Source organism: Anguilla anguilla, chromosome 8 (genome assembly GCF_013347855.1).
Source record: "Anguilla anguilla isolate fAngAng1 chromosome 8, fAngAng1.pri, whole genome shotgun sequence".
Lineage (NCBI taxonomy): Eukaryota > Metazoa > Chordata > Actinopteri > Anguilliformes > Anguillidae > Anguilla > Anguilla anguilla.
Window position 1 is genome coordinate 27,106,287 of NC_049208.1, and position 18,493 is coordinate 27,124,779.

General features: G+C 48.4%; 1 protein-coding gene across 2 annotated transcripts in view; it reads left to right on the plus strand.

Annotated features, from left to right (window-relative positions):
* The window catches only part of trit1 (tRNA isopentenyltransferase 1), a 42,852-nt gene extending 38,132 nt beyond the window's left edge, over positions 1-4,720 (plus strand). For both annotated transcript variants that reach the window (XM_035430878.1, XM_035430880.1), the window contains 3 exons: positions 1,298-1,407; positions 3,666-3,783; positions 3,982-4,720. In XM_035430878.1, the coding sequence (XP_035286769.1) occupies positions 1,298-1,407; positions 3,666-3,783; positions 3,982-4,109 (356 nt within the window). In that variant the 3' untranslated portion in view covers positions 4,110-4,720. The remainder of the gene's footprint in view (positions 1-1,297; positions 1,408-3,665; positions 3,784-3,981) is intronic.
* Positions 4,721-18,493: the final 13,773 nt, after the last annotated feature.

Genomic DNA, 18,493 nt, shown 5'->3' on the forward strand with positions numbered 1-18,493 from the left:
GGTGCGGCTGGGAAAAAGCCGCTGAAGTAAGAAAGCTTTGCTCACTCGCTCTGTCACTTGCTGCTCAGCTGACGCTGTTTAGCCTGAAGAGCAGAGGAGTCGCATCAGTGCGACCAGCGTCTGCTTCCTGAGAGCGGAGGCTGTGCTGGTCCGCCCCACTTCAGACCAGCGATCTGTGGAAGGGACGTGGAGCAGGACGGCCTCCTGCCCGATCCCGTGGGGGAGCCCGGGGGGGTGGGGGGGGGTGTGGGTTTGGAGGAGACGTTCTGTCCCCAGGATGCGCGCGTGTGAAGCACAGAGAGGCTTGCTGTGTGAGAGGCAGCGCGCTGTGTGAGAGGCAGCGCGCTGTGATTTAGAGCGTGCTCTAATGTCCGAGTGGGCGGCGCTCCAAGGCCCTGCTAACCCCGCCGTGTTGCCGCGGCGTCCAGCGCGCTGCTGAGACGGGACGATCGATGCTGCCTCAGAGCGCCAGAGGATGAGAGGATGAGAGGATGAGAGGAGGGTGGAGAAGTGGAGAGGGAGCGGAGTGGAGAGGTAGTGGAGTGATAGCGCTGACTCGGGGGAGGCGGGGCAGAGTTGGGTAGTTTATAGTGTGTATAGCCATCTCAGTGTGTGTGTGTGTGTGTGTGTCCTCTGTGCTGTGTAGTTTATACAGTGTGTAGAGCCATCTCAGTGTGTGTGTGTGTGAGTGAGTGTGTGTGTGAGTGCGTTCTCTGTGCTGTGTGTGCTGGTGTGTCTGTTCCATTGTGACTGGATCAATAGTGGTGGTTGGGGCCCCGTGTGGGCGGGGCTGGCTGGGGCGGGACTGCTGACACTGTCAGAACAGGGAGATTATGTCTCCTGTGAATCTCTGTGAGTGTCTGTGAGTCTCTGTGAGCCTCTGTGAGTGTCTGTGAGTCTCTGTGAGTGTCTGTGAGTCTCTGTGAATCTCTGTGAGCCTCTGTGAGCCTCTGTGAATCTCTGTGAGTCTCTGTGCGTGTCTGTGAGTCTCTGTGAGTGTCTGTGAGTCTCTGTGAGTCTCTGTGCGTGTCTGTGAGTCTCTGTGAGTCTCTGTGAGTCTCTGTGAGTCAGCAGCTTCACTCTGCTTCAGGGATCCTCTGCGCCACGTGCACTTAACCCTTTACTCCCCAGGGACCCCTACTGCACTGTCTGACACCTACTGCAAGCAACAGCCCTACTGGTGTGCTGATCACTGCTCCACACTGCAGCTCTGAACACTGATCCGCACGGCTGCTCTGTCTCGTACTCCTCCCTCCAGCACTGCCCAGTTTTGTTAGCATGCTATTTTTGTCCTTAGGGCCTGGAGCCAATGTCCCCCCGGTGTTTGGACTGGATGTGACAGACGTTTCCGATTGGGAGAAGACTGTTCTCACACCTGCCTTAGAGGTTTTGGATAGTCTTCAAAAGGTATGGAGGCTTTGTTATAAATACACTCTGGGTTTAGTGGCCGTTGCCTGTGTGACTCACAGCGCACGTTTAGTAAAGTCCCTTGTTCTGGTGTACAGAATTAGTGTCCCATCCTGGATTCAAACCCGCAACCCTCTTGTCACAAACCCCACTCTGTCGCTGCCCGTTACATCTGCTGAAATCCCTGCCCCTGTCAGTCCACACGGACCGCAGCCAATGGGCTCACGGCTCCAGTAAACCCTGTTTCACTGCTCCATGCAACCACAGAAGTGCACACTTGTTGCCTTTAGTGTCACGCCCCAGTCTGCTGTACTGAGCATAGGGCACCTGAATGAGTCCGAATCTGATGGGGCGGTTATGTGGGAGTGCAGCAGGCCGGGCACACGGCCTTAGCTAAGGGAAACGCTGGGGCAGTCTGCGCTGAGACAGGGAGAGACACAGGGGTCCGGGGGCATGGCCTTAGCTAAGGGAAACGCTGGGGCAGTCTGCGCTGAGACAGGGAGAGACACAGGGGTCCGGGGGCATGGCCTTAGCTAAGGGAAACGCTGGGGCAGTCTGCGCTGAGACAGGGAGAGACACAGGGGTCCGGGGGCATGGCCTTAGCTAAGGGAAACGCTGGGGCAGTCTGCGCTGAGACAGGGAGAGACACAGGGGTCCGGGGGCACGGCCTTAGCTAAGGGAAACGCTGGGGCAGTCTGCGCTGAGACAGGGAGAGACACAGGGGTCCGGGGGCATGGCCTTAGCTAAGGGAAACGCTGGGGCAGTCTGCGCTGAGACAGGGAGAGACACAGGGGTCCGGGGGCATGGCCTTAGCTAAGGGAAACGCAGGGGCAGTCTGCGCTGAGACAGGGAGAGACACAGGGGTCCGGGGGCATGGCCTTAGCTAAGGGAAACGCTGGGGCAGTCTGCGCTGAGACAGGGAGAGACACAGGGGTCCGGGGGCATGGCCTTAGCTAAGGGAAACGCTGGGGCAGTCTGCGCTGAGACAGGGAGAGACACAGGGGTCCGGGGGCATGGCCTTAGCTAAGGGAAACGCTGGGGCAGTCTGCGCTGAGACAGGGAGAGACACAGGGGTCCGGGGGCATGGCCTTAGCTAAGGGAAACGCTGGGGCAGTCTGCGCTGAGACAGGGAGAGACACAGGGGTCCGGGGGCATGGCCTTAGCTAAGGGAAACGCTGGGGCAGTCTGCGCTGAGACAGGGAGAGACACAGGGGTCCGGGGGCATGGCCTTAGCTAAGGGAAACGCTGGGGCAGTCTGCGCTGAGACAGGGAGAGACACAGGGGTCCGGGGGCATGGCCTTAGCTAAGGGAAACGCTGGGGCAGTCTGCGCTGAGACAGGGAGAGACACAGGGGTCCGGGGGCATGGCCTTAGCTAAGGGAAACGCTGGGGCAGTCTGCGCTGAGACAGGGAGAGACACAGGGGTCCGGGGGCGTGGCCTTAGCTAAGGGAAACGCTGGGGCAGTCTGCGCTGAGACAGGGAGAGACACAGGGGTCCGGGGGCGTGGCCTTAGCTAAGGGAAACGCTGGGGCAGTCTGCGCTGAGACAGGGAGAGACACAGGGGTCCGGGGGCATGGCCTTAGCTAAGGGAAACGCTGGGGCAGTCTGCGCTGAGACAGGGAGAGACACAGGGGTCCGGGGGCATGGTCTTAGCTAAGGGAAACGCTGGGGCAGTCTGCGCTGAGACAGGGAGAGACACACACCCGTCACTTTACCCTCTTCTGCAGCGGGGACAATGGGCTCATTCAGGGGGTGGCCACGCACTGTGTATTATTCATGCCGTAATTAAGTCATAAAAGACCTCAGCGGGAAATGGATATCGGTCAAATAAGGAAGACACGCCCACTGAAAGACATCCGCGGAAAGGGCGTAGTAAAAGACGTCGACAAAAACCGGTAATAAAAAGAAAAATCAAACGCGATTAAATAAACGAGACACGAGCGGATCGCCGCGTGAAATTAAAATGATTGGCTGTTTTATCGTCAGACATTCAAACGAATAAATCTTCAGGTTGCAACGGCTCGGATCAATACGCAGCAGGCTGACATCATCTTCTTAAGGCGAGGCTTGTGGGGAGGTCTGTGGTTTGTTCCCATTCGTCTGCCGCTGATGAAACAAACCGTTTCAGATGGCGCTGTTTATTTCGCTACAGGGCGTGCGAGCTTAATCACTTTGGCCGCTCGTCACGCAGTCTTCGCCTCTCTGCCGCTTTGGCGTGAGCTCCCTCTGGTCTCACGAGCGCCTCCGCTCCATTTCAGGGAGAGAAGCCGGCCCTGGAGCCAATCAGGGTGGAAGGGGCGGAGCGGAGCAACAAGCGCAGCCGACACGAGTGCGAGCCGTGCGCCAGGGTGATCATCGGGGAGCTGGAGTGGGCAGGTGAGTTAGCGCAGGAGCCCAGCGCAGAGGCTAGCGGCCCTCTGCTGGGGTCCCCTCCAGGCACAGCGAGCGCAGTGTGGTCTACCTAACATCCTGTCGACTAGGTTTCAACCTCGTCTTTTTTCTGAAGGTTGGGGATAACAAAATATCTGAATGAGTTCTCATGTGTGTGTTTTTTTTTTGCAATTTCTTTTCAAGTACACCTGAAGTCCAAAAGCCACCAACACCATTTGAAAAAGAAGAGGAAGTCTGAGCTCGCCGCGCAGCAGCACCAGGCCTTGGCCTCTCCGTGTGACGCGCCACCCAGCACAGAGAGCCCGTCGTAGGCCACTGCCGGCACTCCAGTCCCAGGCTCTGAACGGGCCTACCTGAAGCCGGACGCAAGGGCCCAGTTCCTGCATGATGTCATGGCCCACGAGGGGCTTTAAAACTGTGTCCACCTGCACTTCTGTACCAGGAAACACTGCTGTCGTGACTGCTACTCAAAGCTGGGCGGTGCTGGCGCAGGTGGCAGGAGAATTTGCGGGCGTTTGCTCTGGTCTGCGTGTGGGGTCCTTCTCGGCTCCAGCTGGCTCTGAATTCGGCCTGGACACTCTGTTTAGTAGTCCTCCTCTCCCTAAGACCATGGTCTGAACACACTTTAATACGCACGGCTGCTGAATCCAGTCAGTGGCTCTGACCCTCGTCCATGGGGGGAAAGTATCTCTCCCTGGCTTTACTTTATTCTAATCTGGAACGACACACTGCAGGCCTGCGTCACTCAAGACTGTGCGTGTTAGTCTAAAGCGTGAGTGACTTGGAAGTATGCGTGGGACTTGCGAGGATGATTGTGTGTGTGTGTGTGTGTGTGTGCGTGCCCATGCGTGTGTATTTGTGCGTGTGCATGTAGGCTTGCTTTGTGTGTATGTGTGTGTGCAGGCTTGCTTTGTGAGTGTGTGTGTGTGTGCAGGCTTGCTTTGTGCGTGTGTGCAGGATTGCTTTGTGTGTGTGTGTGTGTGTGTGTGTGTGTGTGTGTGCGTGTGTGTGCAGGCTTGCCTTGTGTGTGTGTGCAGGATTGCTTTGTGTGTGTGTGTGTGTGTGTGTGTGTAGGCTTGCTTTGTGTATGTGTGTGTTTGTGTGTGTGCATGGTTGTGTGTGTGTGCGCACGCTTGGTTGTGTGTGTGTGTGTGTATGTGCATGTGTGTGTGTAGGCTTGCTTTGTGTGTGTGTGTGTATGTGCGCGTGTGTGTGTGTGTGCAGGCTTGCTTTGTGCGTGCGTGTGTGTGTGTGTGTGACTCAGGAGTCCTGATGTCACAGCGCAACTGTTGGTATAGAGCCCTGCTCTCCACATGCAGGACAGGAACATGGCAGCGCATCACTGACAGCGAACGTGTCAACAGTTAAAGTGTTCGCAGCTCTGGGACACCGATGATTCGCCAAGGAGGCGGTGAGCCGGCCTGCTGCCTGTTTGGATCAGACCCCTCTGGTCAGCACACTTACACATGACGCATCTTTTCTCCCAGGAACTTCTGTGCTGCTACTTCCTCTTCTTTATGTGCCTTCCTATTTACGCAGGAATTGGAGTTTGCGGTCGAATGTGAAGAGAAAAGGAAGTTTGGTTCAAAATGATCTTTGTCTCAAATGCGGGCCGTTTAAAGGAAAATGTATCTCTGTCATCCATATTCATTTCTTATGCAATAATACAGAGAATGTAGTGTCTTAAATTCATGGTCAAGTGAGAAAAAAATTCTTGTTTGTTTTAATCAGCATTTGGAATGCAAGCTAACTCAATAAAGCGATGCAATATTATTACACCAGTGTTGCTTTTGCTCCTCAGTGTTGCTCAGTACCTGCTGTCAGTGTCACTTTCACAGCAATCGGAGGTGTGCCAGAGCGAGTCTGTGAAGAGGTGCCTGTTTCCTGCAGAAGGTTTTGAAACGCATCCCACAAATGTAGCCTCTGATCTTGTCAGCAGTGGTCGACGCAAACAGAAAATCATTTACACTTCAAAATAACTGCACGTTCAGAGTCAGAAAGGTTGTTGATTAGACTTTACAAAAATATACAGAGTAAACTACAGAGTAATTTATGGTAAAGTTGGTCTTGAGTTAATAAAAAAAAGTAAATCTTGATTTTTTTTTAAAGTGCAAAGGTTCTGGTGGAAGAAATAAGTGCTAATTAATGAAATATTCAGCTAAGTTAAACTGATACTTGTTGTATTGTACTGACGTTGACATTGCGACTGTTATCCATGGCAGTTGGTGAATTGCCCTGGATGAGGAGCTCTTATGTGCTCCCTCGCAGTGACTGAGCTTTGGACCCCTTGGTCCCTCCATCTTTCTCAAATCTGGCCTGTCTCCATACTGGCTGTGTTTACGTGAATCAGTTTTATTGAGCAGCTAGAGTTCCTCTGTGGCAATTCCTTCCTGATCACCGGGATCACCAGATTTCTGGCTTCATGCAGGAATAGTGCAGCTGACATGGTTTGGGGTGTTTCTGTAGGGCTTTGAAGATGCTTAATGCACTCTTAACCAGGCTGGGTACATGGGCGACAAGTCAGAAATCACACCCAGCTGGACAAACGCAACAAAGGGGGTCAAATTCTTCCAACACCATTACCTTCCGTGATATGTTTGTTTACACGCGCACGAAAATAAAAATGTACGTTCGTGAACTGCCGAAGATGCCTAACCCCAATTCTGCTGGCTGTTGCCATTTTTGTTTTTATTTTTGGACCGCTTGTTTGTCAGCACGACAAGAGGCATTGTATGCTGACTGCTGTTTATGCTGCGTCACGGCTCGGATGGAGGAGGTAAGCTTGCGCGGTTTGTGACATGAAGCAGGCGTAAGTGGGGCAGTGGGTCAGCGTTCGACGCGGCCGCTCGCCGCTGAGGGCATTTATCCGCCATCCACGCGGCTTCGGCGTGGCACTGCGTTTTCAAAACAAAAACACGCGGGCCGAAAACGCCGCCGTCGCTGCGGACGAAAATATCACTGGCCCTCAGCGTGGAGCGGACAGCGTAAAGCACTCTTATTAGCATGGCTTTAATGAAGATGCCCCTGATGTGGAAGATGGGTGAAGACTACTACAGTAGATAGCTGGGTAAACGAGCTAGGCCTGTTTATAAAATCAACAGGACAAATGTTGAAAAGGAAGAGGGAGATAATGAAATGAAGTGAACCAAAACATTTAATTGTTGAGCTAGGCGGCTTGAACGCTGTTCGACCGTAGAACCGGCTTGTCCATACGCTTAGTTGACGTTCCTGATGTTTATGATTACATCACCTATTGCATCACATTCTCCACATTAGCTACATGATAGACTGTTTCTCCTTCCACTGTTTGCTCCTCACTCTCAAGGTGTGACTTCAGTGTTTTTATTACACAAGTGCTGAATGGTCACAAGCTTCGCTAACTCTCTGGAGTCCTTTCTTTTCACCGTTGATGAGCCTTCAAACCGCACAGGTTGGTGTCGGAACATTTAAACATTTTGTTTATTTTTAAAAATTTATTTTATTTTATTTTTTTTTTACAAAAATTGTTAATTAAATGAAGCTATACCTATACCCAGAATGCAATCCCAGCAGTGAAAGTAAGTTTCTCCCAATGGTAAAACACACTTGCAGTCTTCCAAGACTGTATCTGGTATTGTTCATTTTAATAAAATAGCTTTTCATTATGAATACCTGCTGTGGTAAAGACAGGTTTCCAGTGGTCTCCAGTTGGGTTCAGCCTGCTAACGATAGGTTGATTTTAAATGAGTCAGGGTTGCCCTGGTTACAGCTGCATTTGTTCCTCCCTCCTAACTGCACACAGGCACTTAAAAGGCTGCCAGAATTCAGGCAGATGTGGTTCTGATCTGCGCTAGCTCTCTGCTGTAGTTCTGTGTGTCCTGCAGGCAAGAACAGCAGTAGAATGGTATTGCATAAGCTGCAGTTCTTGTGCAGAGAGATAAACTGAGAGGAAAAACTGGCAATTCCAAGTTAGGGAGAAAATAAATGGAAGAGGGGAGGGGGTTGCTTGAAGAAACCTTGACATCAAGTGCCCTACATTCGGATTTGACACCATGACCTGTTAGTTCTCCGGTACAGTACGGTACATTGTGAGATTTCCTCACCAAAACATTGGTGCGCACAGCTTGGTCCTTTCTAAGTGGGTCAGATTTGTTCAGGCAAATATATTTATTTATTTCTTGTTCCTGGAAAGACGGCACTGAATGTGTGATTTATGTGGAGCAGTTAATGGGTGCATACTGGATGTAACAGGAACACTGACACCGCTTCAGTCCTTGTCCTCTTTGCTGTTATGTGATTCCCCAGACAAGCTGTGCCAGGGTGATGCCAGCCATGATATCTGCCCTCTCTTCTCTTCCCTGTTTTTCCTTCAGGTGTTTCGATCCTTCTATCCCTTGTAATAATAATAATAATAATAATAATAATAATAATAACTTTTCAATACAGGTAACAAAGTGCTTCACAATAGTCAATACCAAACACAGAAACAAATAAAAATAATAAAATAACATAAAATAAAAGCTCACCCAATAAACGCTTTATTATAAAAATATGTCTTGTTGGCTCTGATGCATGCACGTCACCCTCCAGACCCCTGTCTCTCCCCCTCTGGCCTTTACTGTTTACTCACTTACACCCCCCCCCCCCCCAGCAGAGCTACAGATTGTTTGTGCATATTTCCCCTTATGAGGACCGTGTCTATTATTTTCCTCCCTCTGTAGACAGTAGCCTCTCTCTCCTGCACTGGGGGGCTTGTGTTCTCCCTGTGTTGGCTGTACTTACTCTTCTCTTTCATGTTGCCTCAGCTTGCAGTGGTTCGATCAACCCCTCTGAATCAGTGTCCAGCAGACAGTGTTAAAGTTACTGCTGAATTTGGAATCTTACTCTGGCCAGATTGTGGTGAGATCTTCATAGTGTATATAGAAAATATACAAGGAAAATGGTCAGCATAGTTTTGCATGTAATAAATTACTTTCCAGATTAATTGGTAACAGCACTGATGGCCAAGAGCTCCACTTTAGAACTGTGCTGTATCAGGCAGCTAATATCCGTTCATCGTGTGTGAGTGTGTGTGTGTGTGTGAGAGAGAGAGAGAGATAGAGAGAGTGAGAGATTAGATTAAATGTGTCCACCTGCATGTGGCTTTGTTGAAATAAGTGAGCGGGGATGGAGCAGGTGATAGGGGGCGTGTCTCCGTGTCGTCACTGTGGTGCGGCCGGATTACTGTCGCTGAGCCCCGCTGGTGGGGGGGGGGGGGGGGGGGGGGGGGGGGGGGGGGGGCCTAAAGGCATCTGTGAAATCTGAAGAAAGTACTAATCCTGTTAGACAAAGCACCGCCATCTGGGCATGGCAAGACTGGGCCTCGAACCGAGGGACACGGGGAATGGGCCGCTCTCCACATAACCCACCCAGCAGCACAATTCAGAACCAAGCGATTTCACCCGCTGCGTTTCAGCACTCGCTACAGATTTAACTAAGTGATGAGTCATCATGATTGTCGGTTCTGTGGGCTGTTTTCAAAATCACATTCTGCTGAGGGTTTGTTCTTTTAATGATTTTGGGACTTGTACATGTTAGCAGTTTAACAAAAATAATTGGAAAGAAAAGACAAGAAGCTATACCAAATGCAAAACATTTGCAGGGCAAGTTTTCCTCATCCTAAGAAATGGGGAATACAGTGATTCATGAACGCAGTGATACAGTAAATGTGTATGTACATGTGCCAGTGCCACTGTTAATTTGACCAAGTTTGTGTGCGTCGCTGTATGGGAGTATATGCTTGTGGGGGTACCTGTTGAAGGTGTATGGGGGAAAAATAACTCCGGCAAATTGCACGTGGAACAGTGGAGTGCATGTGAGAACACGAGGGCACGTTCCGTGTGGAACACGGCACGTGTGAAAGAGGGTGTTGGTGCATGTTGAATGTAGAACAGCGGGGTGCTACGTGCACGCCCCATCGATTCGGGAACAGGTGGCCGATACAGCAGGGCCTCAGGAAGCTGGAGGTTAAGACCGCTCCATCGCTTTGTCCTCCCGTGGCGAGAACGCCGCTCGCACTGAACCCAGGCGGCTTTTAGCTGTGTGTCCGACACCCAGGAAGGACGCCGCGCGAAAGCTCGCCAGCGGTTAAGAGCAGGGGGACCGACGGACGAACGCCAGCGGTCTCCGTGACTCCTCCGGAAGCCGTGAGGTCAGGTCCTCTGACATCACGCATTTTCACATCTTCGTTCGCCTTTCAATTAACGAGCTCGGTCACGTCAAGCCAGTTATCAGTTTGAGCTGACCCAGTGCCCCCTGTGGAGGCACTAATTATCTTCCTGTTTGCACTTCATATTATTGTCAGTTTGTGTAGAAATTTGCTTTTTCTTGTCAGGTTTAGCAGTGCAGTCTTAGTCCTCCACCAGAAGTTTGCTCAAGGTAGTTTGGCCTTCGAAACACGCTGTTAAATATGAAGAAACACAGTCAGAGGATAGTCATCCCTGGAAATATTAAGAAAATAACATTAAGTGCTTTAACTTGAATAAAGCATTCACACGGACAGTACATTCCTCTTTTTCATTCTGGACACAGTGCATCATCGTGGTGCATCTTTTCAATTCTTTCAACCCCGGGTAGAGGCTCTCTTTTTTTCTCTGAGGAAGTGGTGGGCAGAACACCCCCCCCCCCCCCCCCCCCCCACAGACACACACAGCTCTCTCCCTTTATCTCCCTGTGAGATGGCTAGGTGTCTCTATTTTTCCCATATGGCTAAGTGCGATGGCTAAGTGTCTCTATTCTTCCCATATCCCCCATAAAATAAATAAAAATGCTCAGTATGCAGTTATGAGACTGTGCCTGAAAATTGGGTTTCTCCCCTGAATTCTCCTCCCATCCCAGAGGACTGAACGGGGAAGCTGTACAGCTGATGGGGAGGAAGGGCCAAGTGATGCGTTTTCCTCATTTTGACTTGGCTTGACGTGGTTTTTTTTAATTTTCCCTGAACTTCTTTGTTGGCCTCCATCTTGCTCCCTTGCTTGTCCAAGCAGCTGAGATGATCCCCTAATCTTTCAAACCCAGGGGATTTATAGGAGTTGTAGTCCACAGCCACAAACAGGGTAGAGTAATCCAGTAGTTTGCTGGTTTTTGTTATTGTTAGAACCAATCCAGAGATCTAGATCCAGCGAGTTCCAGATAATCAGCAGCTTTGGATACCTTACAACCTGCTTTTCTGCTGATGCCTTGCTTGCTCTCAGGGCAAGAGTTCAACGATGCCACTGTAAAGAAAAGGAAGAATAACAAAACCTAATCCGCAATGGCCTTGAGTATCATGACGAATAAACGGGATTAAATCTTACGGCAACAATAACCCTCAGTAATTCATCAAGGACTTCTGACTCAACATCCTGAATGTGTTCTTACCACATTGTTTTTTTTTTAACTTGTTGGTACCGAGGGAGCTCACTTTGGGAACCCTCACAACTTCTAAGACTCCTCCACCCAAAGTGGTGGGTGAGGCACCGGATAACTCCCCCGCCCCTCTTTTTCTGGAAAGCAGACACCCGGTTCCCGCACGCGGGAGCCTCTCCCCTCCCTGTTGTGCCGTGGGGCTTTCTGACTTGCTGGCGGTTGACTGTGACAGATCTGGGTCATTGTTGCTTCCTTATCTGTCACAGATCCCTCAAACGGCGGCCATTGTGTGTGGCCACTTCCGCACTCTATCTCTCAATAGAGCCAGCATTTGCATCTCCCTGATTACAGCCAGAGTAGAAACATCTCTGCTCATTATGAGGAACTGCCACATCCCAGAGCAGAGGGTCAAGGTGTGTGTGTGTGTGTGTGTGTGTATGTGCAATGTTTATGGAGGAGGGACAGAGAAGTTCTCAGTTCTCTAAGCATGATTTGTACATATTTTATTCTTATTAATAAAAATTGCCATTAGTGTGGTCATCCATCCATCCATACATTCATTATCTATGCCTGCTTATCCTGGTCACTGTTGCGGGGGGTGCTGCAGCCTATCCCAGCATGCATTGGGCAAAAGGCAGAAATACACCCTGGACAGGTTGCCAATCTATTGCACTTCTATAAACAAGTGCAATAGATTGGCGGTTGGTGTAAAAAAAAAGCTAAAACACTAAATTCTACCCTCTTGCTGTATATACTTCTCCCTCCATTATCACATCTGTTGCACCTCACCAGCAGCTTTGTTTGTTGTATTTCATTGAGGCGGCTCTGGATTTGAGCTAATGGAAGCCGCATGCACTGCTTTCGCTTTCAGCAGGTCACAGGGCCTAAGTGTGCACTTCACTTAAAATGCTCTAGCAACTGAGACACACTGGGCTGTGCGATTGCCCTGATATTTTTTTGACAGGACTGCATATACATTCACAAATAAATAAAAAAATATACCAGTCTTATTCTGCTGCTTCCTCTTTGTCTCCTGTTCACATGACATACCTCTGGTTTAGCATTTGTCATTTCCATCATGGTGAAGCTCAAGCCCGGGTAATTTGGGCTGATAAAACTGTCCAGACCTTGGAGCACTGAGAAGCAAACGGTGCTCAGAATCCATTCCCTTCTCCTCGTCTGAGGCAGCCAGCGAGCGGGCACCAGTGTGTGATGTGGCAGGCTGGGATTTTAGGGCTAATTTCACAGTACTGCCATGGAGAAGTGCTTTCACAGTCTTGGTGGAATGAAGAGTTATTGCCCTATTTTTACACGCATGCGCGCACACACACACCTATGCTGCTGTTTGTTAACTGTGCTTGGGTCATGGAAGTGATAGGTTGACATTGCCTTATCTGAAGAGCCTGGACAGTCGGCACTGCAGGCCTAACAGAAGGGATGCATTCCTGCAGGGGTAGCATAGCCTGAGGCCTCGATGAGCACCTGAGGGCTGTGTGTGTGTGTGTGTATGTGTGTGTTTACTGATGTTAGTGTGTGTGTGGATATTAGTATGTGTGTATGCATGTTCATGCGTGCTTGTGGATGTTAATGTGTGTGTTCATTTCTGTGTGCTCGTGATATTAATGTGTATGCATGCATGTGTGTGTGTGTGTGAATGTGTGCGTGGTAGGAGGCCTGCACAGAGAAGCTTAGAGGAGTGCACACACACACCCTGTCCTGGTAGCCCTCAGGAACTGAACTACCAGGACCAGGACCCTTCCTCCACACTGTGACTGTGTCAGATGGGAGTGTGTGTGCGTGTGTGCGGCTACCCTTGTGTGTATTTGCATATATGTGGCTTTTTGTTTTAACGTGCATGTATGGTGCTGTATTGTTTTGTGTCTGCCTGTTCTTAACCGTAGTCTCTTTGTGTTGTTTTACATGTATGGTGTTCTATGTGAAGGGATTTTTATTTTGTGCCTTTGTACAAATATTATTATGTCCCTGTGTTTAAAAAAAAAAAGTATTGAGTGTGTTCACAGGAATTTCTGTATTTCTATGTGGACATGTGTTAATGTACTTTACATGCAACTGTGGTCAATATATATGCTGTATATGTAAAGGAACAAGGATTTTGTTTATTTGGGTATCCGTGTATCAATGCCTGTGTATGTGTTTATGTTAGCACTAGAATGTGTGTATTGTTATGTGTATGTTCTGTGTGTTTGTTATTGTACATGCCGAGCGGCAGGACTGAGAGTCTGTGTGTGTGTGTGTACCCAGACGACAGGGGGACTGTGAGCCTGTGTGTGTGTGTGTACCCAGACGCGCGGAGAGAGGGGGGCTGTGAGCGTGTCCTTTGTTGGAGACTGTTTTTTCGCCACTGCAGGTTTCCTGCTGTGTTATGTAACAGGGGGAGCCGCTCTGTTTTTCTCCGTGACCGCATTCGGAGCCAGCCAGCTTCGCCGTTACTGGGCCAGTCTGGCCCGGGGGGAGGGCGAGGGGGGGGGGGGGGGCGAAGGGTCTTCCTGTTTTCACTGCGGCTTTTTTAAAAACGCAAAGCGCCGTCCCCCGCGGGCTGGAAGCGGAGCGGGCGCCGGGGCAGCAGCGAGCGGCGGCGCAGGGCTGCCAGGGAACCTGCTGTCCCACCAATGGCAACCCAGACTGCCTCTCAGCCCCAGAGGGCAGACGCAGGCGCACCTTCATAACCGTCTGCTGAGGTAATCAGGTCAAGAGAGTTGACGGTACATCAGGTTTGAAAATGTCTACCAAGGGGAGTTGGGGGCGGGGTGGTGGGTTGGAAATACAGACACGTATTGTACCGTTCAAGGAGGAAAGATTTAATTCCTCATTCTGTTCTCCCTATTCAGCGTGAACTAATGTTCCACATTCCCAACATACCATGCATACCACTGCCTGAACATTTTGTTTTTTTCTGTTTCCTTTTTTTTTTGTCTGCTTAATTCTTCACATGAAGTGGACTGCTGGGCTGGCTGTAAAAATGCTTAATGTTGCAAGTATAGGAGAAAACCTGAATGCATATTCAATGAAATAAAAATGCAACCTTGGCAATGAAAGCATTTGTTACAGGATGAGTATTTTGTGCATTGAACACAGGGTTTGCTCTATAATAAACCTCTGGTAATACCGTGTTCTGTTCCCTCTGTGGTCTTGTCTCTGCTGCTGCACCCCTGCAACCATGCACTAAAACGTAAATTTATCTCTCCCTTCCTCTCGCGCCAAAAAAAAGGGGGAGGGGGGACTGGGCGTCTCTTTCTCTGCCCAGCGCTGTTCAATGTGTCTGTGTGTACAAGGAGTGTTCCCTGGTGGTTGCCTGGCGACGGGTCTGGCCGATTGCCGGGGAGAGAAGGGGAGGGGCAGCTGATAAATGTAGGAAACAGGAGTGGAGTGGCTGGGGCCGCACTACACTGCAGCAGCCGCGCTCGGCCAGCCAGTGTTTCCCGCCATTTGAGAGTGGCGCGGAGGAGGGGCCCTGGCCCGGAGCCTTCACAAAGAAAGGAAGGAGACTTCCCGCCAAACGGCGGCTATGCAAATCGGTGGGCGTGGCCAATTGTGTCGTCCTGCTGCTGTTAACTCCTGCAGTCCCGGAGCTTTTGGTTCTGAGTCTCATTTCATTTTATCCTGTTGCTGGTTATGATTCGTACCACAAGTGCCTTTAGCTCGCTAACTTTAAATTTATGGAAAGCAGCACTTTCACTTTCCATTACATTGCTATTAATGTTGTTCGTTACCGCCCCTCCTAAAAAAAACGAATGTTTCTTAACTTGAAATTTTTAAATGTAATTATCACACAATTCGCTACTTTTATAAACATCCGCTGCGTCTTACATCTACTGACTAATACCCATTACCTAATGACATCTACGAACAACATAACATAGGGCAAAATGCATTAATAAAGTTTTTATAAGCTAAGTTATACGAAAATGTAATTGTGTGTTAGTATAACCTATTCTAAAACAAAGATTTTGCGTCGATGTATCAAGTTCGCCAACCGCACATTATATCAGTTGTTGCTTTTAATTTTTTGTTTCGAATCATCCATCATAATATGCCTATTGGTCATTCTGAAAGGATTGTCTTGAACACCGGCCTCTACATCTTCAAGTTCCTCTATCTCCAACAGGTAACTTAAATCATGTATAGAGACGCAAATCAATATTTGTAATGCAATACGACACTGTTATAGTGATCGTTGCTTAGATTACCTAAAATCGGTTTAGAATTAGCATCTATTCGCCGTAGTCTATCAAATGTTCACCTACATTACCTGTGACCTGCTCATGCACTGAGGTGTCCGTCCTCAAACTTGCTGCTAATTTATAACTCTAATAACAGTAGTAACAATGAACTGTATAAGAATTTATACAGCTCATGAGTAGTAGGCCTAACGACGATAATCTTTCTATGGTGTTATGTCAGGGGTCATGACCCGGAAATTAGCTATTTGTGTCTCACCTTTTCGATTTAGGCGAAAGCATGGGGACGATAATTCCCCACGGTTGCAGGTTTGCACCGAATGTAAACCTGCCGAGATCAAGTCCACGAAAACAATGGAACCAGTCAGTAGCTTGTGACGAGGGCTCGGGTCACCTTCTCTTTTGGGCGTGAAGTTGGCACCACGAAAAGGCAGGTGAGGAAGCTAGAGCAAGAAAGTGTAATTCACCTGTGCAAGAAATGGCGATTGTTTGGCAATAGAAAAGTGGAGCACAGTCGTTATTCTGGGCTACTGCAAACACTCCATTTGATAACGGACACCAGCTCACACAAAGCGACCTCGGTCGACACACCAGGTGGCTCCGCTGCTTGGCACTTCCAATGAGAAAACATAACAAATAATACAATAATAGGCTCATAAAGTAAAAGATTGCCAAGCAAATCGTCACCAACGGCCCGTGGTTTGTATTGCAGGCTACTGCGTACGAACTCATACACGATCTATGAATGTCCCTAACTGACAAAACAAATCTCCAACTGCCAATGAATCCACAGTTTATTACGTAGATACGTAATCAGTGGAACAAATGTCACTTGTTAAAGTTGCTTGCAAATAACCGTTCATTAGGCTACAGCCTACCTTCCTTGTCCAAACATGACCAGGCTGTTTTGGTGGGCGGTACCACAGGCTGTTATCAAATTTAATGGTTTAAGTAGTTAGGGGGTTTGTTTCTTTATATGATCAAGATATGTCGTGTGGTGACCTCAGAGAACAAAACGTTTTCTTTCGCGCCGTCAGCCTTCGTGCGCGGCGCAGATAGCGCGTCTTTTCAGCGTTCCAGAGAGTGTATGACTCTCAAGAGGTTCGGGGGAGTAAGAAAAATGCGAGAGGTTGTGTGTGAAATCGTGAGGTTTTGTGCGTAACGCTGGTTGTCAGATTAGTAAGTGTGTGCTTGAGTGGCAGATAACGCATTTGAGTTCTACAAGAATATTTTGAAAAAGAGTGAAGGTTTATGTGTTAGACCTGTCTCCAGTGTCGCATTTTTCTTATTTTGAGGCAGCGGTGCAATTTCTCGTATTTACAGTTAGCTCTTCAAAACATTTTGACTTAGCATATCATAGCCACAGTCCCAACGCATCCTCAAGCTCCCCCTGCCCTAAATCAGATAACTCCTCATGCCCTTAGTCTCGGACCTCACGTTCTGACAGAAAATACACACGCACACGTGCAGCACGTACATATGATATTTGGAACTAACTGACGCTTTTTAGGCGAAGTGCAGTGCTTTGAATCATTCCTTAACCCATATTTTACAACTTAACTTTTCATGGTGACTTTAAGTAAGTTAGGAACCGTATTAATTACTCATTAACCAATCAAAAGCCCAAAACAAACACTAACAGGAAATATGTATTTAACCTCAGTATAAAACATTTACATGTTAGTTATATACAACAACTTAATGGATGCCTAAAAAATAGACTCATTCATTGTTTATCTTTTGCTGCCCCCTTGTGGTGTAAAACGGAAACATTTGTTGCTGTGACGAGGAAATCAGGCCAACAAAACTGATTGAAAATAGATCCACGTAACTATCCTACATAACAATATGAAACACGGAATCTTTGAGTTTTAAAACAGACCTCTCGTATTATTTTGTATGGCAACAATTAGAACTGTCAATGCCAATTGTCATCCTTGCCAGACAATACACAGTGTATGATTATCATTCTATTTCAATCAATCAGTTTTATTTGTATCGCGCTTTTAACGAAGGAGCTTTGTCACAAAGCAGCTTTACAGAGAACCGGCCCCCAAAGAGTAAGCCTAGGGCAACAGTGGCAAGGAAAAACTCCCTGACTGATAGCAGGAAGAAACCTTGAGCAGAACCGGACTCAGAGGGGGAACCCATCTGCCGGGGCAGGCATCCTATTTCAGATATGTTTTTGACAACGTGGGATACTTTTACATACCGTGTGGGTATATATACCTTGCAGGATGCTGTGTTGCCGGTGAATTACAGTCCCGGCGTTGCACTTTGAATTTCTGCAAAATATGGTTGAAAATGAGAGAGAACGAAAAGACCCCCGAGGCAGAAGCGTTTGGTTATGGTCGAGGGCTGTGGGTTAACTTTGAAGCCAATCCACTATAGGACTTCGGCATTTGGCTGCTTTGTGCCTGAAGTTGGGGATGAATTATGTTTTCACCAATGCGCGACTTAATTAACAAAATGATATGCTTCAGTAACAGTAGCGCACTAGCTGACGTGTGTGTACAGTAGGCGTACAGTGTCTTCATCAGAACCACGGACAGCGTCCCGCGGTCTCCGGATAGAACAGTTATCTCGCCTCTTTTTTGTCTGTAAGTTGAGAAGGTAGATCAGCCCAGTTCTGGAGAGAAGGGACAGTATCCCGTAGCCGATTGCTAGCGCTTCATTCGTTCAGCGTTACCGCGTGGTAAAAATTTATGACTAATAAACATTTAATGTATTTTTGTATTTTTAAAGAGGTAATGGAAGTCTGCAGGGTTTCGCCGTGCTTCAGGAAATAACTTTCAACCCTGGCTCCTCTATAAATTGCGATCAATCATGTAATAATTACACCTAAACAAATAGGTAATTAAATTAGGTATGAACATGAGTGTAGTTTCTCTCTATTGTCCGTGATGATAGAGACGACTTCCTCCTCCTGTTGGCTGACATTAGACATATCACCTGGACGCCTTGATGTCATTTCCTACTATATGCATAATTGAGTTTTATGACAGAAACGTTAAAATATTTGGAGTTCACAATTAAATTGGACTGTTTTACAGCTATATACGAAGCATTAGAAGCATCCCTGCTTAAATGTGAATTTGTATGGGATGCTTCTAGTGCTTCATGAGAAGAAT